General features: G+C 39.9%; 1 protein-coding gene across 1 annotated transcript in view; it reads left to right on the top strand.

Annotated features, from left to right (window-relative positions):
* Nucleotides 1–27454, top strand: part of DNAH12 (dynein axonemal heavy chain 12) — a 151531-nt gene extending 124077 nt beyond the window's left edge. The window contains exons 41-52 of the mRNA XM_081805771.1: nt 6375–6525; nt 6948–7201; nt 7400–7540; nt 10308–10445; nt 13717–13950; nt 14232–14420; nt 16472–16575; nt 17714–17918; nt 23090–23227; nt 23675–23766; nt 25670–25737; nt 26924–27454. Coding sequence (XP_081661897.1) covers nt 6375–6525; nt 6948–7201; nt 7400–7540; nt 10308–10445; nt 13717–13950; nt 14232–14420; nt 16472–16575; nt 17714–17918; nt 23090–23227; nt 23675–23766; nt 25670–25737; nt 26924–27114 — 1905 coding nt within the window. The 3' untranslated portion in view covers nt 27115–27454. The remainder of the gene's footprint in view (nt 1–6374; nt 6526–6947; nt 7202–7399; nt 7541–10307; nt 10446–13716; nt 13951–14231; nt 14421–16471; nt 16576–17713; nt 17919–23089; nt 23228–23674; nt 23767–25669; nt 25738–26923) is intronic.
* Nucleotides 27455–27719: the final 265 nt, after the last annotated feature.

Raw genomic sequence — 27719 nt, 5'->3', positions numbered from 1 at the left:
GATGAGAGAGTTGTTGCTCTTCTTTTCTTCAATCTCCTGTTGAGTTTGTAGGTGTTCAGAATGGTTTGATCCCTATCCAGCTGAATTCCTGAGAGGAGACGAAATCCAGGTCTCCTACTCCTCTGCCATCTTGCTCCCCCTAAAGAATTGTTTTTAAAAAGAAGGAAAAAAATATGCAGCAGAAATTGTATGTGGCCCACAACACCTAAAGTTTTTACTATCTAGCCCTCTGTAGAAAAAGGTTACCAATCCCTTTGGCTACATAGTTACATAATTTCAGATTGTTCCTTTCAAAGATTATTTTAATATTTGTTAGCACAAATGTAGAACAGCCTTTACTCAATAGATAGTTTAGCTCCACTACTGAAGTGTGACCTTTCTGGGAACTTTACTGAATGCCCCAAGTGATCACCAAGGGCTCTCCACTGTGGCTATTGGGAACTTGAATAATTCCTAGCCTGGCATGAACTCTGGTAGCTCTGTAGATCCCCAGTTCAGAGCTCTCCAGTCACTCTTTGCTTAGTCTATGCATGCACACCTTTGTATTCAGCAAAGATTCAAGGGTACTGTTATGCAGGTTTCTTTATTTTTTCTGGGTAGTTCCCTTCTAATGTGAACTCTGCAACTTCTAGTGGCCTCCCTCCTTGAACTCTGATTTCTGTCTTCCTAAGTCAGCAACACTGTGTTGCTCTGTTTTCAATCACTTTTCCTATTCCACAGGCTGAAATGTACCTCCCAGAAGAAAGCTAAAGGGATAATAGATCTCACCTTGTGAGTTTCCTCTTTCATAGAGATCAAAATCTGGTACTACCTGTTGTCTGAATTGCCCGGTGTTTGAAAATGGTTGCTTTTTAAATTTTGTCCATTTTTAGTTGTTTATGTGAGAGTGTAAATCTGGGCCCTGTTAGCAGAAGGGTCCATATTGGCTGGAAGTAAAAGATGGTAGAAAATCTTATACATGTCACAATTTTATTAGTTTAAACATGCACAAAAATCCTTCTTTTTTGTCTTCCAAGTTTTTATTTAAATTCCAGTTAGTTAACATACAGTATAGTATTAGTTTCAGGTGTAGAATTTAGTGATTCACACTTACATGCTACACCCAGTGCTCATCACAAGTGCCCTCCTTAATCCCTATCACCTATTTAACCCATTCCCCCACCCAACTCCCCTCCAGTAACCCTCAGTTTGTTCTCTGTAGTTAAGAGTCTGTTTCCTGGTTTGCGTCTCTTTCCCCCCCACCCTCCCCGTGTTCATCTGTCTTGTTTCTTAAATTCCACATATGAGCAAAATCATATGGTATTTGTCTTTCTCTGACTGACTTATTTCCCATAGCATAATACTCTCCAGCACCATCCATGTCATTGCAAATGGCAAGATTTCATTCTTTTTTATGGCTGACTAATATCCACTGTATATACATACTACATCTTCTTTATCCATTCATTAGATAATGGACATTTGGGCTCTTTCCATAATTTAGCTATTGTTGATAATGCTGCTATAAACATTGACGTGCATGTATTCCTTCGAATCAGTATTTTTGTATCCTTTGGGTAAATACCTAGGAGTGCCATTGCTGGATCATAGGGTAGTTCTATTTTTAACTTTTTGAGGAACCTCCATACTATTTTCCAGAGTGAACTTATAAAATCAACACTCTTGGGGCGCCTGGGTAGCTCAGTTGGTTAAGTGTCTGCCTTCGGTTTGGATCCTTATCCTAGGGTCTTGGGATCAAGCCCCACATCAGGCTCCCTGCTCAGCAGGAGCCTGCTTCTCCTTCTCCTCCCCACTTGTGCTCTCTTTTGCTATCTCTGTCACTATCTGTCTCTCTCTCTCAAATAAATAAATAAAATCTTAAATAATAAAATAAAACTCAACACCCAAAAAACAAATAATCCAGTTAAAAAGTAGACAGAAGACATGAATAGACATTTTTCCAAATAAGACATACAGATGGCCAACAGACACAAAAATCTTTCTATAGGTGAAATAAACAGGCTGATACTGATTTTCACACATTCAAGAAAGGTGATTATGGTGTTACAAAAGGAAAAAAAAATTTTTTTAATAGCTAATGCTTATTTTATTTTATCATAATAAATATTTAATCTTTTAACCTCCTATTAACAAGAATAATATTATTCTAGTTTCTGGGCTGATTAATTTTCACCTGAATATACCTTTCTCTTTCATTAAATGCATATGACAAGTTAGATCCTGCTTCATCTCATTAGGAGATGAATTTCCAATTATATTTTTTTATTTAATTTCAATTAGCCAACATAGTTTTTGACGTAGTGTTCAATGATTCATTAGTTGCATATAACACCCAGTGCTCATCACATCACGTGCCTTCCTAATGCCCAATACCCAGTTACCCAAAAGAAAAAATTTTAAACAGAAAACCAAAAACTATGTTCATACATGTAGTTTAAACTTTGAGAAAGTAACTTCATCCTTCTGAGCTCCATGTATAAAATGAAGGTGGTGAAAGTAATTGCAGTGGTCATTTCTTCCTTCCTTTTTTCTTTTTCTGTTTTTAACATTTTATGCTTTTAGTAAAGCATCACAAGGAGCATCATTTAATGCTTCACTTAGCCTCTGAGTAGATTCAAACAGAGGTTTACATAATTATTAGACTCCTGAGTACTTCTTCTTAACTCTCCAAGACCTTCGTGCATTGTTAAAACTTACCTCATTCTTTCCTACCTGACAGTTGTGTGTATATATAGGTTCTTTTCACTAGACAGTAAGTCACTTTAAAGCCAAAACAATGCTGTATTCATTATTTTATCACCAGTAGCCTCCCTTGTTCATTGTAAACTTAGGAATGATTAGCTCTGCATCTGGGAAACACTTGCCTAATTTGCACTCCACAGAATGGCTCCCTGATGGCCAATGGAAATGTTGTTTCAATGCCAAGTATGGAGTTATTGCCTAGTCTGCCATGCTTGGGAGCCTGTGCTTAAACATTACAGGACTTACCACACTGGAATATGCAATAATTGTCTGCTTGTTTGTTAGCATATCCCACTACACTCTGAGCTTCTGGAGGTCAGAACCCATGTCTTATTTTGCTCAATATCTCCAGGACTTAAAGCGGTGCCTGGAAGATAGTAGGACATCTCAGTAAATGTCTGTGAATTGAGTTGAATTGAATTAAACTAAGTTCAACTAAAGCCTGTGTTTGTCAGAATTCTCCAGAGAAACAGAATGAATAGGATAGGTAAGACAGATAGAGATTTACAGGAATTGGCTCACATGATTGTGGAGGCTGGCAAGTCCAAAATCTGCAGGCTGGAGACCCAGGGAAGAGGCCATATTGCAGGTCAAGTCCAAAGTCAGTGTGCTGGCAAAATTCCCTCTTCCTCAGTGGAGGTCTGTCTTTTTTTTCTCTTAAGGCCTTCAACTGATTGAATGAGGCCACTCACATTATGGCCACATCACACTTAACGTCTACTGATTTAAACATTAATCTCATCTTTAAAATATCTTCCTAGCAACATCCAGATTAGTATTTGACCAAATATCTGGGTACTCTGTTTAGACAAAGCTGACACCTAAAATTAACCATCACAAAACTTATCTCCAGGTCTGTTCAAGTTTCCATAATTTCTTCTCTAGAGTATCTTACGTGAAGGATCAAAATCTTACAGAAAAGTCTTATAAATTTTTCTTATATTAAATTACTGGAACAAGGTACTTTTTCTATAGAAAATTATCATACTTGATTGCAGTTACATCATGTCAGGGAACATTGCCCTGGTCTGTGCATAGAGTAAAGGGGGCAAGGTCTCTGTGTCCTCAGTATCTCCCCTTCCCTAAAATTTACATCGAAGATCTAGGCTAGATACAAACTATACATGGTGTTAATGGTTAAAAAAAAAAAAAAAAAGATTTCATCATTGCTCATGTGAAATTATTAAAGAAAGAAATAAAGTCTGTTATATCATGGTGAGCTCCTTTTTTGAAAACACTTCAGTGGCCTTTCAATACCTATAGAATAATGACAGAAGTATGGCTTGGCAGTCTTGTTACTTGGCTAATCATACCTCTTTTCTGCAATTCCATTCTTATCTTCTTGAAACTTCTGGAAATTTTCACTGCTTAAACCTACAGAAATGCTCACAACTACACAAAATTTCTCCTACAGAAGACTCCATCCTTCCTTCTCTTCTAGTCCACACACTGCAGACCCATCTCTACCAGGACTGCAGAAGCCTGTGATGATCTCTCCTCCCTCCACCAAATTCCTAAAGCTTCGCTTTAGAAAGTTGTGAAGGTGATATTGAGTACCTCTTCGTACTTATTTTCTGCAGCTAATGTTGATGAGTATCATTCTTTTGCTTCAAATTAATTTTAATGTAATTTATAAAGAAGTAACATATTCCTGTGGTTCAGAACTGTTTTGTATACATGAATACGGAGAAAAGTGGACCTCCAATCTGCATCTCCCAGGCTCTCAGCATCCTTTCCCTCAGGCAACTCATGTTATCTGCTTCTTGTTACCCTTTTATGCACATATAAATATGCATACGCATTAATTCTTTTTCCATTTATTTTTAACACAAATGGTTGCATCCACTGTTTTGCATGTTGTTTTCTCCCCTATCAATTTATAAAGAGCTTTCTCATTCTTTTTTTACAATTGCATGGTATTTCCTTATAAGAGTATGCCATAATTTCTTTTTTTTTTATTCAAATGGTCTTTTATTAGTATGCCATAATTTCTTTAACCATTTCCTGTTGATGGACCTTTACAATATGTATATATTATCTACTATAAAAATTTTGCAATAAATAACCTTATTCAAAAGACATTTCTCACATGTGCAACTATCTCTCAGAATAAAGTCCTGGGAATAAAATTGCTGAGTCAGTGGATTTGCCCATTTGTAATTTTGATAGATACTGCCAAATCCATGAAAGTTACACTAGATGACTTTTCCACAGCAGTGTATGAGAATATCTGTTTAACCCATAGTTTTTTCCACATAGAATGTTGCCAAACTTTTGGATCTTTGGTAATCTGTTGAGGGCGTTTGAGGAATTTGGGGACCGATGAGGGTGGGGCAGACATGGACGTGAGGTGGTAGTAGGCACACAAGAGCTACACTGGATGATGCTTTAACAAGTTTGCATGTTGGAGAGAGAGAAGTCCCTCACAGCAGGAATCTCTCCAGACACTGGTTTTGGGGGGTTGAGGGTCCCACAACTCTAAAGGGGAGGAGGGCAAGGAAGAAGGGAGAAGAGGCTTATGTTGTGTCTTGGGGATGTTTCTCAGCAGCACTATGGTTTGGAGTTGCTGGATTGGAGCTCTGAAGGCCTGCACTGGCTTGGGGTCTTTATGTCCTGGTACCTATCTATAGCTAGCAGATGTTGGGTGCAAAGTAGGCAGGCTGTCAGTGGCTAAATATCTGCTTATTTGGGCTGTGTTTACAAAAATTGAATGTGCAAAAGTTTGAGTTTGGTGCCAATGGGCTTTTGAGCTAACAGGTTTCAGCGTGCTGTGAAGGAAACCCTCTAGGGGTCAATAAACAGACACTATCCTTGTCCCTTTACCTAACAATCTGACAGGTGAAAAATGGTATCTAAGTATAGTTATCATTTGTATTTTTTAAAATTATGAGTATTAGGGTAAGACTAACTGCTGTAACAAAGAGACCTAAAATACAGTAGCCTAAGTAAAAAAGAAGTGAATCTCTCTCTCGCCTAAGAGCCCAGGGCAAGTGCTTGAGGACTGGCGGGGCAGCTCTGCTTTTGAGATCATCCAGACATTCAAGTTTTTTCTCTCATGCTAGGAAAGTCCCCTAGAGTGTGGTCCTCCTCAGTGAGATTGAAGCTGGCTCATGAATACCACATCTGTTGAAGAGCAAAAGAGAGTAATGAAGGCAAACAGCTTCCTTATAAAAATACCTTCTGAAAGTACCATGTATAACTTCTACTTGCATCTCTCTGGGCCAAAACTTGGTCATGCAGCCACATCTAAGTACAAGAAAAGTTGGGAAAACTTGGGGTTGTATCACCAAAAGGAGACAAACAGGGAGACAGTTTGCAGTCTCTGCTATACTGAATGAGTTTGAGCATCTTTTCATATGTTTAAGATCCATTTTTATAAATGGATTCCATGAATCATTTTCTATAAACTGTTCATTGTCTCTGCCCTTTTTTCTTTTGGATTGTTAGTCTGGTCCTATCAATTTATACACACTTCTTACATATTAGAGAAATTCATACTTTGTCTATGATATGCTGCATGCTTTTCTTGACCATTAGACTCAAATTGTACTCTGTCGGTTTTCAATAATCATCACAATTGTTATGTGAAATGAAAATTACTCTAAAGGGCATATTGTTTCTCTCTTTAACAGATAACTCCAGCTATAACAAATTATGTAACTGACAAACTAGGGAAAAAGTTTGTGGAGCCTCCACCATTTGATTTGACAAAGAGTTACTTGGACTCAAACTGTACCATCCCTTTAATTTTTGTGCTGTCTCCAGGAGCGGATCCCATGGCTAGTAAGTCTGCCTACTGAACACTTTGAAGAACCTATAAATAAACCATCTTGCTCAATGGCCACTTCTTTTTTTTATTTTTTTAAGATTTTTTAAAATTTATTTATTTGAGAGAAAGAGACAGAGAGAGCATGAGTAGGGAGGAGAGGGAAAAGCAGGCTCTCAGCTGAGCAGGGAGCCTGACACAGGGCTCAATCCCAGGACCCTGAGATATGACTTGAGCCAAAGGCAGACGCTTAACCAACTGAGCCACCCAGGCACCCCATCAATGGCCATTTCTTATATGATTGAAGCTCACTTAGTAAATCTGAGATGTATAAGGAAAAGTAACTGGAATCTTCCAGTGAGGTACCTGCACACTGAAACATAGGCATACTTTGTGATTTTAGAGCAAGCAGTGAAACTGGTTTTTTGTGCTCTCTTAGGCCTGCTGAAATTTGCAAATGATAAAGCTATGTCTGGAAATAAATTTCAAGCAATTTCCCTGGGACAAGGACAAGGACCAATTGCAACAAAAATGATTAAAGCAGCAATAGAAGAAGGAACTTGGGTGTGCCTACAGAATTGTCACCTCGCCGTCTCCTGGATGCCCATGTTGGAAAAAATATGTGAAGATTTTACCCCTGAAGTCTGTAACTCGTCCTTTAGGCTTTGGCTCACAAGTTATCCATCTCCGAAAGTATGTTTATTTTGTATGAAGTTCAGTACATTTATTCAGTTATCTCTTACATTGTATATTTTAATCAAGCCTTAAATGCTTGAGTTCTTAAAAATATTTCTGGAGTCCTCTTTTTTACCTATTTTTAACCCACTAGTATATGCATGTTTAGGACTCAAGCTAGTTATCTTGAGTAATGCTCTGTTTATTCTGTCTTAGTTCCCAGTAACCATCCTACAGAATGGAGTGAAAATGACTAATGAGCCTCCCACGGGTCTTCGGCTAAATCTCCTTCAATCTTATCTCACTGATCCAATTTCTGATTCTCAGTTTTTCGGTGGATGCCAGGGAAAGGAACTGGTAATGTTCAGCCTCTGGAGCTTTTCAAATGTGTTCTAACAGTGAGAAAATCTGGGACTATAAATATTTAACAACGTTAAACTTTAGGCATTCTCTAAGAAGACAGATATTGTACCTGTATTGTTCATCATTTTCTTCCCAGCAGTTCGTGCTCTGCTTCCCACAGAATAGACATTCAATAGATATCTGTTGACTGAATGAATGTGTCTTAGTTTGTAAACCAAAATCCATTAACAAGTTTGATGAAGACCCGAGTAGCAATCTATTTTCATATCATGTATTCATTCTTTTTTTTTTTAAGATTTTATTTATTTATTTATTAAACACAATGAGAGAGGGAACACAAGCAGGGGGAGCGGGAGAGGGAGAAGCAGGCTTCCCAAGGAGCAGGGAGCCCGATGCAGGGCTCGATCCCAGGACCCCAGGATCATGACTTGAGCTGAAGGCAGATGCTTAACGACTGAGCCACCCAGGTGCCCCTCATGTATTCATTCTTTCAACAAAATGTGTGTTAGGTACTCTCCTAGGTACTAGCTATAAAGCAGTGAGAATAAAATAGACCCCCTCCCCCCAAATCTGCCTTCATGGAACTTAAATTCTAGCAATACCATTTTGACATATTAATCATGCCTTTTAGTGTGCTCATGTGAAACAGTTTCGCATGTGGTACTGGGGACTTAGGAATCCTAATAAATAAATAGCACCTCCTTTTTCCTGCTGGCATTCTTACCAACTAAGAAACAGGAAAAAGTATAAACATAAGGGAACCAGATTATAACTTTAATTACTGATATAGACTAGGTTGGAAGATATAGTTGATATCTGTGAACAAATGGGGCTCGTTTCACTGAATAGAATTAAACAGATTTGGGGCGCCTGGGTGGCTCAGTTGGTTAAGTGGCTGCCTTCGGCTCAGGTCATGATCCCAGGGTCCTGGCATTGAGCCCTGCATCAGGCTCCCTGCTCAGCGGGAAGCCTGCTTCTCCCTCTCCCTCTGCCTGCCTCTCTGCCTACTTGTGCTCTTTATCTCTCTGTCAAATAAATAAAATCTTAAAAAAAAAAAAAGAATTAAACAGATTTATCCACCCTCAGGAACAGAGGAAAATTTTCTTCCTTAAGGAAAGCTCACTTCTAAGATGGAAAGGGAAAAGCTGAGCAAAGCATATCTGGTTAACTTTTCCCAAATTTATCAACCAGATAGATTATTCCCTTCCCCTGCAGTGAATACAAGGATGGGGAAAATCTAGAAGTGTTACACTGAGGTCTCCTCACATGGAAGGGAACATCAGCATCAAGGGAAATTCATTCCCTGCCCTTACCCCAGCACATGCCATTTATCATATTTGCCTATTTGAGCTAGAAAAAGAATGGTAATGAAAATAAAGAATTGAATTCTTTGGAAGCCAGCTAGTTTCTCTCTGCTTAATGACAGCTTCTGTGTGCCCCTAGTTCTACGCAATATATTTATTTGAAATTCTGGGAGAAAAGTAGGATATTTGGTGGTTTAGCTAGAAAGAGGGCTTACTGAAATGGGGAAGGTTACTGGTATAGTGTCTGGTCCCCATCGAGGGTTGAGCTCCTGCAAGAAATCCTAAGATTTCTCTGATACCACAGGAACGTTGTTGGCCCACAAGCACAGGGCAAAAATGTGGAGGGATTATGATCTCCTTAAGAAAACCCCATTGGGGGCGCCTGGGTGGCTCAGTTGGTTAAGCCACTGCCTTCGGCTCAGGTCATGATCCTGGAGTCCCGGGATAGAGTTCCGCATCGGGCTCCCTGCTCGGCGGGGAGTCTGCTTCTCCCTCTGACCCTCCCCCCTCTCATGTGCTTTCTCTCTCTCAAATAAATAAATAAAATCTTAAAAAAAAAAAAAAAAACCCATTGGGTGAAAATACGTGGAAAATACATGTAAATTAGGTTATTGCTCTCATTGCCAAAAGGTTTCCCCCTTTTAAATGTTTCACCACAGCTTTCACCCAGTATATTTAAAATATGCTTTAATTTATATACAACATTTCAAGAATATAGTTATTCAGTAAGGCCATGGTGTACTTGCATTTTAATGTTATAGAAATAATTTCTACATCACGTGAAGATAGTTGGATGGATTTTTACTGTATTTGGAGCTATGTTTGAAATGTAATTTAAGCCATCAAGGTAGCATACTTGAAACTTACTTGGGGGGGGGGCGTGGTCCTCAAAGAGATGGGTGGCCATCCTCCAGAGCATTGCCACAGACTCAGTGAGAGGCCCATCCCTTCAGACATACATGTCACACATGTGAAGATACCAGGACAGAGTAAATAAACAAGGGTTTCAAGAATGATCTTCAAATGGAAAGTCATAAAATCAGGAACTATATATTGGGATTTATTCCTATCATAATAATTAATTATGCTCTCACACTGTAGTTTTAAGCATATACCAGTGAGTCTACGGGATAACATTTGAAGTACTGAAGTTGTAAATATCCATGGACAACACCAAAGTATGAGTAGCCAATACTTTGGCAAATGGTAGAATTATTGCATTTTAACAAAGTTTAATATTGCAGCTTATTTAGCTTTGGAGGTTTTAAGTCATAAGATTAATACTTTTTATAGTATGCATTGTTTTAGGTAGCATGTCTTTTTTAAATAGAAGTTGAGAGAAATATATGATCATAGAATCTTCTAATGAAAAATGAAAAAAGATTGTTGATTCCCCTGATCTTACTGATGGAAATCTGATCAGAATTTTTTCTTGTTGTGTAATTTTTATACTCAAGACATGGGAGAAGTTGCTGTTTGGAGTTTGTTTTTTTCATGCCCTTGTACAAGAGAGAAAGAAATTTGGTCCTCTTGGTTGGAATATTCCATATGGATTTAATGAATCAGACTTACGCATCAGTATTCGACAACTACAGGTAAAATTAGAAAGAAATTAACAATAATGGAGGATCACTGTGTGTCAGGCCCTAGACAACTCCCTTTGCTTAAAATAAACTTAATCCTCCCAACATCACTAGTAGGTAGGTGGATAGTAGTAAAAATTATAACTGTGGTTTATGAAGCACTATCTCTGTGGATTTTTTCTGCTGTAAGTAATGGAAAACCTGATTGAAACTGGCTTAAACCATAATGAAGCTTACTATCTCACATAAAAAAGTAGTACAAAGGAAGGACAGGCTCTGGAGTTGGTTGACTGAGCAAGTGTTGTCATCAAGGACCCTGGTTCTTTCTGTCTTTCTGCAGTGCCCTCCTCAAGTGTTGGCTTTATAGAGGTCCTTACTATACTCTCTTCCTCCGCTCAGTCAAAGCTACAGTTTAGCTCTATCAGTCAAAAGAAATAGGCTGAGACGCCTGGGTGGCTCAGTCGTTAAGCGTCTGCCTTCGGCTCAGGTCATGATCCCAGGGTCCTGGGATCGAGTCCCACATCGGGCTCCTTGCTCAGTGAGGAGCCTTCTTCTCCCTCTCCCTCTGCTGCTCCCCCTGCTTGTGCTCTCTCTCTCTCTCTGACAAATAAATAAATAAAAATCTTAAAAAAAAAAAAAAAGAAATAGACTGCCTACTTTAAGTAGAAAAGGAATTTATTGAAAGAATATTTGGGTAGATCATAGAATCCCCAAGATGGCTGGAGAGCCAAGGCATCCAGTGTCATATCTAGAACTCACCATGTCTTGGTAAGAGCAGATCCTCAACCCTGGTTGAATATTCGACACCCCAGCTCACATAGCTGCCACACAGACTCTGGTCTACTGTAGGCCCCCTGATGTCATCAAAAAAGATTCTTTGCTATTCCTGCTTTTTTGTGCACTACACCCCAGTTCAAAGTCTAGCTCACAGGCCTAAGCTGTAATTATAAAGGAGGCTGGAAAATGAGTGTTTGGGTTTTCTAGTTTCTATAGTCTCATAAAATAAGACATTTAAATAGTCAGCAGCCCCCCGGAAAAAAAAATATCTGCTCTAAATTCCTACTAACTCAGACTTTGAAGTAGGCACATTATTTACATTAATTCGAAGCAACTCTATAAGGTTGGTATTATCCTTATTTTTGAGAAAACCAAAGCTAAGAAATGAGCTTGCCCATTGAGATAGGATTTGAACTCAAGTCTGTCCAACTCCAATACTTTCCCCATTACTTCTATCATATTTTACGAAATATAGTAATCCACCTGGACAACCACAGAGTATTAATGTATTTCCGCTTCTTTGCTGTGACAAGAGCCTTTGTGACATGGGGCCTCATAAAGGGAAATGGGAAGGGTTGATAAAGCCCAATTAGGTGCTATTAGGTTTCACTCAGGTGGGGTTTTATAAGGCTATGAATATTTAATCATGTTTATACCATAACTGATAATTTTTATAGATACTTTTGATATTTTATCAACTCTTTTTCTTTCCTGTAAGCAAGGCAGAAACCCTAATTAGAACAAACCTGTCAATTTGAAAATCCTTGGACAACTGATGAAATTGGTGCTTATAGAATTATAATTACATGACGAAATTACATTGATTTTAAACATTTGTTTTAAGAACAATTTAGTTGATATAGCCTAAGCTTGGAGAACGTTTTGCTAATATCCTCCTGCTGCAGATAACCAGTCAACCGAGAGTTCTCTTCTGGCCTCTGGTGTCATCAACCCTCCTAACCCCAACATTGGAGCTGGCAGGCATAGATTAAATCCTCTTTTATATCATCAAGAACTGGGTACTTTAAACCGTCTTCACCTGGTCCTACCAGCAGGCTACCTCTTGCCTCCAGCGAACTTACGGCTAAGTAGTAGACAACCAAGGAATGAGTTGTTAGTCTCTGTGTCTTGCATATGCCACAAATTTAACATGAATTTCTCTTGGGGTCTCTTCCTTCAGCTTTGGGAAGGGGGGAAACCCAGTTAAACATCTTTCCCTCCCCCAGAGATAAGAAAGGGAGAAACTTTCCTCTTTCACCACAAAAGACGACCTTCCTTCTGTCTCCTGCTCATATCTCTTGACACTTCTCTTCCTCCCAAAAACAAGGGAGTCTCAAACAAAGAATGATATCTTCTTTTAACTTGGCTCTGGATAATTTGGAAATATTTTTTCTTAACTGTGCATCATTTCTGTTATAATTCCTGCACTATTAGGTAAGTTTCGGGGGCAGGAAAAGTTCTCATCCAGTAACTTATACCATCCTAATACATATACTACCAAAAATTCCTGTCTATGGGAAAAAGTAAAGGATCTGGAACTGGAAGAAACAAATTCAGGCCTTCATATCATTTCACATTTCCCAGACTCAGCTTCCTACTTGACAGTGTTATAGGGAGATAAGTAAGATAATGTAAAAGCTATGCAAATAGTTTTTATTACTGTTTTAAATGGTGTCATATTGTGTGAACCAGGCTTTGGCACTAAAATTTGGGATTGCTTTGTTTTAATCACATTGCAAACAGTGCCCTAAGTCAGGCACCTGGTTCTCAGCCTTGACGCGATTGGCATTTGGGGTCAGCTAGCTCCTTGCTGTGGGCAGCTGGCCTGGGCACTGTTTAGCGGCATCTAACCTTCTGCCCACTAGATGGCAGTAGCACCCCCAACCACCAATCTAAAATGTCCCCAGATATTGCCAAAGGTCCCCAGGGGACAAAATTGCCCCAATTAACAACCAGTGCCCTAAAACAAGGTTTATTCAAATTCACATGAAAAGTCCTTGGTAACTTTAATGTCATCTTTTTTTGTTAAATGTTTTTCTTATTACAGAAGCAATACATGTTTATTCCCCAGCCCTAAAACTGGAAGATGCAGATAAGCAAAGTAATTTAAAATAAACACTAACAGGACTCCCGGGTGGCTCAGTCATCTGGGTAAGCGTCTGACTCTTGATTTCCACTCAGGTCATGATCTCAGGATCGTGAGATCGAGCCCCACGTCAGGCTCTGCGCTGGGTGTGGAATCTGCTTAAGATTCTCTCTCTCTCCTTCTGTCCCCCCTCCCCATTCTCTCTCTCTCAAAAAAAAAAAAAAAAGGTAAAATAAAATAAAGACTAACAATCCCAGCCTTCCAAAGGTAAGTTGTGATGGTAGTTCGCTCAACCCCACTTTTGTGCATAGAGATGGATAGATGATTGAGAGAGAGATAGGTATTTAATGTCATTTTAAAATGGAAATGAAGTAAAAAAAACTTGAAGGTTTTTCTCATTTTATTTTTCCTTTGTTTCAGTTATTTATAAATGAATATAATACAGTTCCATTTGAAGCTATCTCCTATCTGACCGGGGAATGTAACTATGGCGGAAGGGTGACAGATGATTGGGACAGACGCCTCCTCTTAACCATGCTGGCTGACTTTTATAACCCACAAATCATCGAAAACCCTCATTACAAGTTTTCTCCCAGTGGAAACTATTTTGCACCTCCCAAACGCACCTACGATGAGTACATTGAATTCATTAAGGTAACTGATGTCACTGAAAATAGGGTTAGATTTAAGTGTGATTTTTCTAAAAGCAAATAATGAAATGTTCCCCTGTAATGTAGAGGGCTAGACAAGTAGTATGGTTTCAGTCAACTTTCAGTATCTTTTGTTTCTGGCCATTACTGAAAATGGAAGAGTTTGATTCCTCGGTGCTTAATGTGTAGTTGATTTTTAACCCTTTTTGGTCTGCATGCTTTTACACCTTATGAATTAACGTAGCCGGTGGAAATATGATGCTTGCTTCATCTGTTTTCTGGTAGAATCTCCCATTTACTCAACACCCTGAGATATTTGGGTTACATGAAAATGTTGATATTTCCAAAGATCTGCAACAAACAAAAGTCCTCTTTGAGTCCTTGCTCCTCACCCAGGGAGGCTCCAAACAGACAGGATCCTCAGGAAGTGCTGACCAGATTCTATTAGAAATCACCAAAGATATTCTCAAGAAGGTAATGTTTAGTTTAAAATATGTTGCTTATCCTGTAAATTAAAATGGTACTGAAATGACAATCTGAAGACTCCATTTAGCAGCATTAGGACCTTGAGTGAGAAACTTTGCCTTTCTGAGCCTTAGTTCCCAAATCTGTAAAGTGGTGATCATAGTACCAACAGTATAAGGTTCTTGTGAACGTTTAAGAGGTCATGAATTTAAAGTGCTCTGCATGATGCTTGGCACAATGTAAGTTCTTAGTAACTACAGTTGTGGATGAGCTAATGAACATGTGACTTATTATCATTTCCAGACAAAGATAATGGATCTACTTTTTAAAAACTGGAGAAAATGGTCTGAACTTGCTGGTTCAAGGGGTGAATGGTTTTTAATCTACACCTTAGGGAGGGGGCATAGGAAGTAAGATCAGCACTAAATTAGCAGCTACAGCTTTTTTTTTTTCTTCATACTCTAGCCCAAAATACTTAGCCTACCAGGTAAAGTGGAATGATACTTTCTTCTTACCTTTTTTCTGTGTCTTAAATTCAACAAGGAACTACTAAGGGAACTTTTAAAAAGATTATGGTCATAAGCGGATCTTCACAATTCCCCTCCAGAGTAAATGCTATAATTAGCCCCATATTTCAGTGTCAGGTGTTCTGACAGAGCAGAGCCTGACCCATGGTCCACCTGCCTCGAAAGCCCACAGACAGCGCCACTCCTCTCCACTGCGTTGGTGGCCTTGCCCTTACACCGCTCCTAAGGAGAGCCTCCGCGCTGTATGCCCGGCCGCGGCCACGGGTGAAAGCAAGCTAGCCTCCTCCTACACTGTCCCCGGACTGCTGCATCTGCGCTCTGATTCTCCTCACCTGTGGCCCCTCACTGTTTCTGCGGTTTATCTCTGGGGGGAAGGTTCTCACTCTTGCAGAATACTGGCTCTTACGTGGTCCTGAAGAGGAAATTAGCTAGCAGTGGCATTTGGGAATGTATTTGGGGAAAAGGGGCTGTGCTGAGCCAAAGAGTCCTTGAGTGACAACACCTAGTGTGACTCTGGGCAGTTCAGCTTTCTTAGTTCGGGACCTCCCTGAATGGGACGCTTCTTTGCCTTGGAATGTGAATTCCAATGCCTTGAGGCTTATCAGTCCCAAAGTCCCCTTCACTTCTCAAGCATCTCTGAGGTGCCTCATAGAAAGCAGACACTTGACGCCTTCTCTCTCCCTATTCCTTGGAACCCTGATGCAGTCACACATTAATTATCTGAAAGTGGGGTAAGCTAAGCTATTTGGAGCCAGTTGATAACTGATTGGAAATAAATATAAAACTGTTAGGAAATGGCAAATCAGTTTTATCAATGAAAAATTAGATTCAGCTTACAAAAGGAAATTACACAACATTTCAGAAATATATAACTTCTGCAAAGTGCGATAGCCTGTAGTAAAGAGCATGGGCTTTGCAGTTAGAGACCTGTGGATTTAAACAGATCACCTTTTGGCTGTGTGCCCTTGGGCAGTTACTCAACCTCTCTGTACAGTTGACCCTGAACAACACAGGTTTGAACTGCACAGATCCACTTATATGTGAATTTTTTTGATAAATCCGGCACAGTACTGTAAATGTATCTTCTCTTCCTTAAGATTTTCTTAATAACATTTTCTTTTCTCTAGCTTACTGTATTGTAAGAATACAGTCTACAATCATATGACATACAAAATATGTGTTAATTGACTGTTGATGTTATTGGCAAGGCTTCCGGTCAATTGTAGGTTATTAGTAAAGTTTTTGGAGAGTCGAAGTTATACATGGATTTTTTACTATGGGGCGGGCGAGCCCTAACCCCTGCATTGTTCAAGGGTCAACTGTACTTGAATATCCTCATCTGTAAAATGGAGATGACAATAGCCCCCTGAGAGTACATGGTTAGGATTACATGAAATAATGTATGGAAAGCAGTTAGCACAACACCTAGTCCATAGTAACTGCCTAGTGTTAACTACTAGTGATGTGATAGCTGAATGAAACGAATTATCCATTCTGAGAGTAATATGTGATCTTCAAAATCTATTTTCTTAGCTACCAAATGATTTTGACATTGAATTGGCACTACTGAAGTTTCCTGTGAGATATGAAGAGAGCATGAATACCGTGTTAGTACAAGAAATGGAAAGATTTAACAAGTAAGGATCTATCTCCCAGTGGTTCAGAAAACAACCAATCAAAGTTGATTTAAAAAAAAAAAAAAAAACACTGGTATTGAATTAAAACTTTAAGAAAAACTTATCAAAACCTGCCATTTCCTTAGGATCCACCCCTACTCTTTAAAGTTGTATAATCTTCTGCCCCAGAAGTGAAGGTATGTTTTAGAATGCAAAAGTGATGATGGAAATGAGATCTGTTTTTACTGGTGAAAATATTCATTAGTCATAATTCTCACCACCCGTTACTACTCTCCTCAGGAACTAAAGACCAAATGAGCCAATAACAAGTCTTTTGTCATTATTCTGCCACTTGATGCATATACACCTCCCTTTTCTTCCTTAGTCCAACCTGGGTCGATTAGGTATCCCACAATAGTGAACAAATTATTTTAATTGGATTTTCTACAGTTCAATACTGGCTTAAGGAATGGAGAAATTGTTTTGATTATGAATTTTCTAAGGTGTTTTCAAGTTTATTTGGGTTTCTGGACTTGTTGACACTTAAAAATATATTAAAACGCTGTGATGCCTTAATTCAGTATTTTTTATACAAAGACCATATGTATTTATATGTAATAGTATACTGCCTCTCAGTCTCTCAGTTTCTTAGGCTTCTAGTCGAAAATCCTCGGCTCAGGTCTATTTACAGCGTTCTTAGCAGTTTGGGTCTATGTGGGAAGCAAAGTATTTGCAAGTATATCCATGAATATATGCTTTATGCTTTAAGGAATTATTTCACAAATTTCAGTCTTTGGATTACACCTTTATAACTTTTTCCGTATTTGCATGTCACATTTGCATGTAACATTATTTACCTGATATTTTTCCTAAAATCGTTCTCTGCTTAAATTAGCCTGGTCTTAAGCCATAATACCCAGAAAGCAACAACTTTGATATGCTTATTGTATTATTTTCTATATTATGTAGTGATTAAAATGAAAAATGTTCATCCAAGTATCACCTAAAAGTACCTTCCATTACCAAGTGGGAGGTGACTTCATTTGGGGAAACACTTCCATAAAGCTGTGAATGAGATTTCTGCTACTTCTTCTGGAAAGACAGTACATTGATATTTACCCTCATATGTACATTGATGAAATGATTTCTTTCTTTGCAGTTTAATTAAAACTATACGCAACACTCTACAGGACCTTGAAAAAGCTATTAAGGGCGTGGTTGTAATGGATTCTGCATTGGAGGCACTCTCTGGCAGTTTACTTGTTGGGAAGGTTCCAGAAATATGGGCCGCACGATCATACCCAAGTCTTAAACCCCTAGCAAGTTATATCACAGATTTTCTAGCCCGGTTGAACTTTTTACAGGTAAAAGATTATGTAATTTATATATATATATATAAAATTTTATTTTTTGATTGACTGGAGAGAGATTAGAAACACTCTGGTCACTTGAATGTCTCTGAGTTGAGCAATGTGGTTAGCAGTTTCATGGTAATCTAACTGAACTTTTAGAATATTGAAAATAGGGGCGCGTGGGTGGCTCAGTGGGTTAAGCATCTGCCTTCAGCTCAGGTCATGATCCCAGGGCCCTAGGATTGAGCCCCGAGTTGGGCTCCCTGCCCTCAGCGGGGAGTCTGCTTCTCCCTCTCCCTTGGCCCTTCCCCCTGCTTGTGTTCTCTCTCTAATAAATAAATAACATTTTTAAAAGAAAAAAAAAGAATAGTAAAAATAACATATTTCAGGGGCACCTGGGTGGCTCAGTCGATTAAGCGTCTGCCTTCAGCTCAGGTCATGATCCCGGGATCCTGGGATCGAGCCCCGCATTGGGCTCCCTGCTCATTCTCCCTCTCCCACTCCCCCTGCTTGTATTCCCTCTCTTGCTGTGTCTCTCTCTGTCAAATAAATAAATAAAATCTTTAAAAAAAAAAAACATAAAGTACTGAGGAGAAAGTTAAAATTTTACTTTACTCAAGTCCAAGTAATATGTGACATATTATTTTAAGATTCTAGGTTTGTGGCTTTCTGAGACCACATACTTGGTCTTGTCATTTTAATACTGGTGGTAAATCACAAAAAGAACCCAAGATTTGGATTTACCAATAACTGGCCATTGTCTTAAAATCAGTTGCTTCTTATCCTTTATCTCATAAAAGGGAAAAGTTGAGTGCTTTGAAATCTCTACGCCGCATCCCAAAGCACACACATAAAGGATGTTCAGGGCACTCTCTCCTCTCCAGCAACTCGGCTTGTCCCCATCATATGGCTAATGTTTATGTGGGGTAAGAAGTGGGGAGAGCCCCCAAAATACTTTTTGGAAATTCACATTAGGTATATGACCTCTCCGTGTTCAGTTGCCTTTCTATTACACAAGAGCTTTATTTGTTTCACCGTGGAAGCTAATCCTGAAATAGCCAGTGCTTATGAAGATGTGGAGGAGAGGGGCTTTTTCATTCGCCCCTTTTTAATTTTTACCAATCTGATAGATGGACCAGTCTTACTGTTTCAATCTGCCTTTTTTTTTGAGAGAGAGAGAGAGCGTGCGAGTATGTGGGGGAGGGGCAGAGGGAGAGGGCGAGAGAATCTCAAGGACTCCCCCTGAGCAGGGAGCCCAATACAAGGTAGATCCCACGACCCTGAGATCATGACCTGAGCTGAAATCAGGAGTCAGATGCTTAACCAACTGAGCCACCCGGGTGCCCCATTTTTTTTTTTTTTTAATAATTAGTGAGCTTGTGCTTCTTCTGGTATGTGTGCTTGCCATTTGTATTTCTCCTGTGAATTGCCTCTTCATCTCCTCGGCCCATTTTTCTTCTTGGCTGTTTCTGAAAAATTAATTTATAGGAGTTTTTTGTGTAGATTTTACATTTAACAACAACAACAAAAAAAAAACAGTCTAGAAAACAGGGGTTTTCAGTGTTCAGGGTATAGAAGAGACGCCACTTAACAGTTTCTCATCCATAAAATGGTCAATTATATCTCACAGGGAGACAGTCCCATGGTATGTGGTAAGAACTCAGTAAAAGAAGATTATTCTTTTGTAACATCATAACTTGTTGAACTTTATCAAATGCCTTTGCAGCATTTATTGCTGATGACGTAACTTTTTTTTTCTTTAGCTAATTATTGCATTGAATTGTGTCACTAGATTTCCAAGTGTAAAACCGCCCTTGTGTTTCTAGAAAAATTCCTGTTGGTCAGTGGATCCTTCTTTTAATGCTTTCATCAATTCCATTTGGCTATTTTTAGGGATTTTGATAGACATTACCTACTCAGCTTCCAGAAAAATTATTTAATTGTATCCCCAACAATAGTGATTATGAGTGCCTGTTTCTCAGAACTAACATTGTTTTTCATCTTTGCTGATTGGATAGGTGAAGCTGTGTATACCTGGGTGAGTCCTAGCCACATGTTGTCTTAGTTCCTCCTGTGTGCACAGCCTCTTTCCATCCCTTATCAAAAGCATTTGACATATGGTTAATCACATCCTCCCCTTGCCACAATCTTCCTTTTTTTTTTTTTACACTTCAGTTCATTTCCCAAGCTTTTCTGAAACCTTTATTGAAACTGCTTCCATTTCCTGTATATTGCTTCATTCCTAAAGGGACTCAAAGAGTCATTACCTTGGTCTTTTAGAGGGGTCCTGGCATGGTGCCAGCACGGAGAGTCTCCGGGACAAATTCCTTTTGTTGTTGATAAAAAGTCCACACCAAACTCCCTACTCTCTGAAATTTGAATTTCCCCCTTGGAATCATTCCATTCAAATGAGTAAGAAAGACCTCACTCATTATTGGGCACTTTTATCATCCTTCACCACACACCTTCTTCCTCTGAATGGATCTCTCCCCATTGTCCTCTTACCCTTAGGGAGGCTGTATGGTTTTCCCCTCTCCTCTCTTTCTCCTGGACTCTTGACTTCACCTCCCAATGCTTTTTAGAGTTAACAAATTAAGCAAATGAGTCGCCTGGAGTTTTCTCTCTTTTCCTCTTTTCTCTCTCACCATTCATCCTATTTATCTGACACTTAGTATCTGTGTGACTTTGAGCAAGATGTTATTTATCTTTCTGCACTCCAGTTTCCCCATCTGTAAAATGGGAGGAATAACTCACTGAGTTCTTTTGTGAACCAAATGAGGTGATGCATGTAAAGTGCTGAGCACAGTGCCCCACACGCACCAAGCACCCAGTAAATGGTAGCTAATTCAGAAACCCTATACAAGTCGCTGACCCAGACGCTCGTGACATTCTCGGCTAAACGAAGCCCTAGAGTGAGCCGGGGAATTTTCTATACACTCGCCTTCTGGGTTCTGACAGCTTTTTTTGTGTATGGTGCCGGTTCTGCCTGGCTTGTGTCCTTGTCAAAATCCATCTCTTTTTCCACCTCTTCTTCTTTTATATTTTATTTTTAAGATTTATTTATTTATTTGAGAGAGACAGACAGCATGGTGGGGTGGGGGGAGCAGAGGGAAAGAATCTCAAGCAGATGCGCTGCTGAGCATGCCCCCACCCCCAGCACCAGGCTCGATCTCACAACCTTGAGATCATGACCTGAGTGGAAATCAAGAGTCTGATGCTTAACCTTCTGAGCCACCCAGGCACCACTCCACCTCTTCCTGATTTGATAACTTATACTGTTGCAACATCTCTAGCACAAGTCTGGTCTCTTCCTCCCAGAAAGCAAAGCTGGCTTCTTCCCACAGTGCACTGCTTGCTCAGAGACAGAGTTCATTTTATTGATTCATCTGTTCATTCAACTGATGTGAATTGAGACCCCACTTTGTCCAGAACATCTTGTTGTGTCCTCTGTGAGATAAAAGTGTGATGGCCACATGAGCCCTGCCTTCAAATTGCCAATAGTCTACAGGGGGATAAGCTTATATGTATCTAAGAAAAAACGAATTCAGTAGAGTAGGGAATGAGTCATAAAAGATCAATTTGTAAATTGTTCTGGGAATTCAAAGAAAGGAGAGAGTTCTTCTAGCCCAGGAAAGCAGAGCTTGTTTACTAGATGAGGAAGCATTTGAGCTGGGTCTAAAGGATGAGAGGTTTTGGACGCTGCAAGAAAAAAGGAAAAGGACTTAGAGATAGCTGTGCAATGAAAGGCACTATCTCACTTAGGACTGATTCTGTTGTAAAAATTCTGACATAAACACAAATAAAGTTTATTCCCTCAGTAATTGAAAAATCCAGGGCATCAAGTGGCTCTAGGCAGGAGCTGACCTAGGGTGCAAAATTGTTCCCTGGTCCTGGATTCTTGCACCTCGTCTCCTGGCTCCATTTCTCTGAGGCTTGACTCCATTCGCAGGTAGGTTCTTGTCCGGTGGTAGCAAAAGAGCTGCAGCAATTCTGGCCCCACATCCACGCAACTTCACAGAGCTGAGTGTCTTTTCCCCAAAAGTCCCAGCAAGAGTCTCTGCATCTCTGGCTTTGATTGGGTCACGTGTCCATTCCTGAATCGATCATGATGACTGGAGGTATCATCGGCCAGGCATGAATCACATGCCCACCCCAGGAAGTAGAGTTCCTGCACCAAAAGTGCTTGGGTGGAGAGTGTGGAAAGGTTCAGCCTCCATTGGGATGTAAGACGGATGTGCACCCAATGCAGAGAAGAGACCAGCAAATGGTCTGATTAGAATGCAAGATGCTTGAAGAGGAATTAAAAGGGACCAAGCTGGAAATACAATTCAGGGCCAGATTGTGAGGTCTCTTGAATAGGAGACTAAGGTGCTTAGACTTTAATTTGGTAGAGTAGTAGTAGATCACTAAAGAATTATGCAAGGTGCTAAACCCAATGCAAACCATGTATGGTGACGTCTACTCGGGAAGAATGACTCTAGATGTGCCGAGCAGCGAGACGGAAAAAGTGAGAAGATGGACACATCGATACAGAAAGGAGACAGTGGATCTCTGAACTGGAGCGGGGGCAGTGGGCATGGAGGCACGGGTGGCTGAGAGGTTTAAGGAGCTGGAATCAACACACGAGGGCTCTGTGATATGATGCGTAAGATGTCTAAAGGTAGTGGCTTTTGAGTAGGATTAAGTAATATAATAAATCCCCAAATAATTTATCTTTGGCTCTTTGCAGAAGATGTGAATCTTTCAAATGTTGTTTTATTCAGGTTAATGTTAAAATTAGTTTGAATTTTCCAAGAAGAGTAACTATAAGCGAAAAGGGTAGAAGGCCAAGGTTGTGTGCTTTGAGTCAGGGAAGAGAGTCCTGTGATGGAAAGTGTGGGCCGCACATACACCAGAATCAGGAATTGTATATGAGGGCGCCTGGGTGGCTCAGTTGTTCAGCATCTGCCTTTGGCTCGGGTCCTGATCCTGGCGTCCTGGGGTCGAGCCTCACATTGGGCTTCCCTGCTCCGCAGGAAGCCTGCTTCTCCCTCTCCCACTCCCCCTGCTTGTGTTCCCACTCTCGCCGTCTCTCTCTGTCAAATAAATAAATAAAATCTTAAAAAAAAAAAAAAAGGAATTGTATGAGGTGATGCTGTGTGAGTTGGAAACTGAACATAATGCATTTTGTTTGCCCTTTACAGGACTGGCATAATTCAGGAAAACCTAATGTGTTCTGGCTCTCAGGATTCTTTTTCACCCAAGCCTTCCTAACTGGAGCTATGCAGAATTATGCCAGAAAATACACCATACCTATTGATTTACTAGGATATGAATTTGAGGTACAGTAACCCCCTGAACTCCACAGTCTTATCACTATATCAAAGTCATGTATTTAAGCAAGGAAGATATGCAGAATTCCTATCCTTATGGTCCATTATAAACTATTTGATTTCTTTCCATCCTTTGTGTTTCATGAAGAAAGTAAATGATATTTGTCTTGCTGTGTCTGATAGGACTTTTATATATTTCAATTTTCCACTCAAATAATCTAATGCTGCTCTTCTGTTTTAGCAAAAATTAATATAAGGTACAGTAAAACCTGATAAAATGCTTCAAAAAGAACTGTATTATACATTTTTACATTTACACTTTTACTGAAAAATGTATACAAGCCATTATATAGTGGAGTTTCCCTGAATACATTCTGAAAATTGAGCAAATGTTTTCCTTATAAGACAGAGTGGTCTGGGAAAGAGACCATTACAAGTGTGTGCCTCTCCCTTCAGGTTATTCCTTCGGATACATCCGAGATGGCCCCAGAAGACGGCGTGTACATCCACGGATTGTATCTTGATGGAGCACGCTGGGACAGACCAAGGTCAGGACTTTGAACTGAAGACATGGCTTTAGTTGTAGCTGAATGAGTAAAACACACCATCTGCTGCCTCCCTCCCACCCCACCCCACCAAACGGCCTCTTCTAGGGAATATGGCAAGTAGTAGAAAATATCAGAATCCTTGCCATAAATCATTACTCAGGCTGGAGCAATTGATAAGTGAGTGTTTTTAGGTCCTAAAGAATTTTTGGTTAATATTCCAGTGGTCTTACTGGTAGAAGTTAGATGAAATTATTTTCTCACTTCTTCTGTTTCAGGACTGTTACCTTCTGTCTCGTAACACACAGGAGTGCCTCACTTTCAAACATTTTATGGTTATAGTAAACTTCCCATTTCTGTTGGTAAATGGAAAACTTTCTCTCAGATTTTGATGACACAATAAAAAAATATTTAAAATAAATACTGAATTTCCAGGTTGGAAAATTGAGCGTTGCTCTTCTTGTTTAAAATACACAGGGGAGGGCGCCTGGGTGGCTCAGTTGGTTAAGTGACTGCCTTCAGCTCAGGTCATGATCCCGGAGTCCCGGGATCGAGTCCCGCATCGGGCTCCCTGCTCTGCGGGGACTCTGCTTCTCCCTCTGACCCTCCCCCCCTCATGTGCTCTCTCTCATTCTCTCTCTCTCAAATAAATAAATAAAAATCTTTTAAAATAAATAAATAAATAAAATACACAGGGGAGGGGCACCTGGGTGGCTCAGTCAGTTACACAGGGGACTTTTGGTTTTGCTCAGGTTATGATCTTAGGGTGGTGGGACCGAGCCCTGCCTCAGGGCTCTGCGCTCAGTGGGGAGTCTGCTTGAGATTCTCTCCCTCTCCCTCTACCCCTCCCGCTCATCCTCTCTCTCTCTAAAATAATAAAATAAATAAATCTTTAAGGAAAAATATGTAGAGGTAAGAGGCAAGGGGAGAGATTATTTCCCTTGGAACCCTGCTCTTTATCAGTCCACTAATAAGCACAATCCTCTATTTCCAGGGTCAGGGTTAGGCTTTGCTCTCAAGGGAGGGTTAAAGGCTGAGGCCCAGAGAATCGCTTGAGGGGAGCAAGAAGGAGGCTCTAGAGAGATCATTCCAAGACAGCGCGAAGAGGAGACTTAGCTCCACCTAGTTCCTGTGGTTATTTCTCTCTCTCTTCTTTTTCATCACTCTACTGACATTTGTCTTAACTTGCTTTTCCTTATATATGTATTCATTCATCTTTTTCTTCCTTCTTCCTCTCTTCGTCCCTTCGTCCCTTCCCTCCTTTTTTCAAACAAATAAACAATGTAGCATAGGGAAAAGAAACCACATTTTCTAGACAGGCAGATGTACATTTGAATTCTGACTCTGGCACGTAAGGGCTGTGTTACTGAGAGAAAACTACTCAACCTCTCTGAACCTCCACTCTTCATCTGTGGCACAGGAATGGGGACAAGGTCACAGTGAGGACCAAATGTGATAGGATAGTGTTGGTCTCATGGATGGTATTTAAAAGTGGCAGGGGCGCCTGGGTGGCTTTGTTGGTTAAGCATCTGCCTTCAGCTCAGGTCATGATCTCAGGGTCCTGGGATCGAATCGTCTGGTTCCCTGCTCGGTGGGGAGTCTGCTTCTCCCTCTCTCCTGCCCCTACCCCACTCATGCACTCTCTCTCTCAAATAAATAAATCTTTTTTTTTTTTAAGTGACAGGAATTGATATTTTTCCACTGTTTGTACACATTGCCTTGCCATTATTATCTTTCGTTTTTCAATTACTCATTGCCTCTTCCTTGGCTTTGTTTTGTTTTGTTTTATATTTCTTTCTCTGCATATTTCTGGTCCTCTCTTGTATTAAAAGCCAGTATCTAAGTAGCAATTTCTAGAAGCAAATTTCATCTTATTTCTAATAAACATGTCAATTTCTCCTCACAGTGGATTGCTTGCCGAACAACACCCCAAACTTCTGTTTGACCTGATGCCCATCATATGGATCAAACCAAGTAAGTCTACTTCTAACAAAATTTCTTAAGAGTTTTAGAGAGGGGTATTTTTAATGGCTCCCCCAATTAAGTCTCTGTTCAAACCTATTAAGACTTTGTTCGATTACAATAAACAGCGACTTAATGTTTACATTGGAAATATATTGTTCCCCTGTTTCGTGTTGCATTCATGTTATTCTGGGCATATCATCATGCCTCTTTTTGCTCCTATCCCATGGGATGCAACATTTTCTCTGCCCCTCCCCCACACTTCTACTTTTCCAGAGTCCGGGGCTTTCCATCAATATTTTGATTCTGACATGCCTTTGCACACCTCTCAGAAACACACGGCTGGTGGCTAGAGTCTTCTGGCTATGGGAAACTCCTAGGCCCAAGAGCCAGACAGGTGCCCGAAGGCACAGACCTGCAAGGCACAGGGGCTGGGAGGCCGACTCTGCTCTCCTGGGAAAGCTACTCACTCCTTCCCTTCTTCTGCTACCATCATTTTTCCTTGAGTCTGAACAAATGAGGCTCATTCTTTTGTTTTTTCTTTCTTCTCTAGTGTTTTTGTTCTCTGATAATTATCAATGGAAACATTTCCAAATCATCCACAATCACCACCTAACCCATTAAGTATTTTCATTATTAACGCAGTTCAATTATAACTATGAGAAATGTAGCCTTAGTTTAGAAACACTCCTTATAGCTCATATCAGGCTTTTCAAGGATAATATGTGGGTTCTTTCTGTGAGTAGGTAAGAGTTGGTGTGTCTTCCCTAGTAATAACCTGCTGAAAGCAAATAGTAACTTCCGCTTCTTCTGATTTATCCATTTCTTGTATTCGGGCTCTAAGCAGCAGTGTCCTCTCTTTTTATATCTGCCTCTTTACCTGTGCTGTATTTTATTCCTTCTTCCCTACCTTCTCCTCTCCCAAGTCCTCTTGAGTGTTTTTATGCCTGCTAAGTTATCAGGACTTAGAATCGATTCCTATCCTCTAAACCGAGAATCATGCACCATATGAAATCACTTGTCTTGTTTCACAGCCATAATTATATACCAATGGTATATAACAATATACAACAATAACAACATTGAAATGTTCAAATATTATAATCATAATCTTAGATTTAGTACTAAAATAGTTGTTCTTTTAGTCCCAGGGGCTGTTTTCCCTTTACCAAATGAATGTATTTCTTTCTTTTCCAAGCCAAAAAGTCTCAGATTGTGAAGGTGAATGCCTACATCTGTCCCCTCTACAAGACAAGTGAACGTAAAGGAACTCTTTCCACTACAGGACATTCCACTAACTTTGTTATTGCAATGTTGTTAAAGACGGACCAACCCACTCAACACTGGATCAAGCGTGGGGTTGCCTTGCTTTGTCAGTTGGATAACTAAATTGGACAAACTTAAGAAAACATCTGAAAGACATTTAAAAAAAAATCTGTGTTGTCTTCACTTACTTCAAAATATATATATTATAGAACCAAGTATCTTTGTGTCATTCTTTTTTTTTTTTTTTTAAGTAGGCTCTATGCCCAGTGTGGAGTCCAACACAATGCTTGAACTCACGACCCCAAGATCAAGACCTGAGCTGAGATCAAGATGCTCAGCCGGCTGAGCCACCCAGGCGCCCCATGTGTCTTTCTTTTAAATGGTCTTTTCACAGTCCTCCTCCCTGATGTACCACTCTTGCTTGACTGGAATACAGCCCTTCTAGAAAACATGAAGAGAAATGTTTCTTTGAAGCATATGAGAAACTTTTGAAACTTTTATTTACCTGACATGTAGGTGAAAAACAGATTTGGGGAGACTAACCGGATAAAACTTAATATCAGAAAACATGTTTTCACAAGTGTTAAGTCATTTCTTCAGCTTCAGTAATAGTTGACTTTCCACTCACCTACCAGAGGTGATTCTAAATAAGGAAAATATCAATTCCAGAACGAAACCCTTTACATCACACTTTTACAGCATTAGCTCCATGGCTCACAATGTCGAGG

This window comes from Leptonychotes weddellii, chromosome 1, assembly GCF_054177405.1.
Source record: "Leptonychotes weddellii isolate Sample4059 chromosome 1, ASM5417740v2, whole genome shotgun sequence".
Taxonomy (NCBI): Eukaryota; Metazoa; Chordata; class Mammalia; order Carnivora; family Phocidae; genus Leptonychotes; species Leptonychotes weddellii.
Note: the sequence above shows the minus strand (reverse complement) of the source record. Positions and strands in the feature narration are given on the sequence as shown.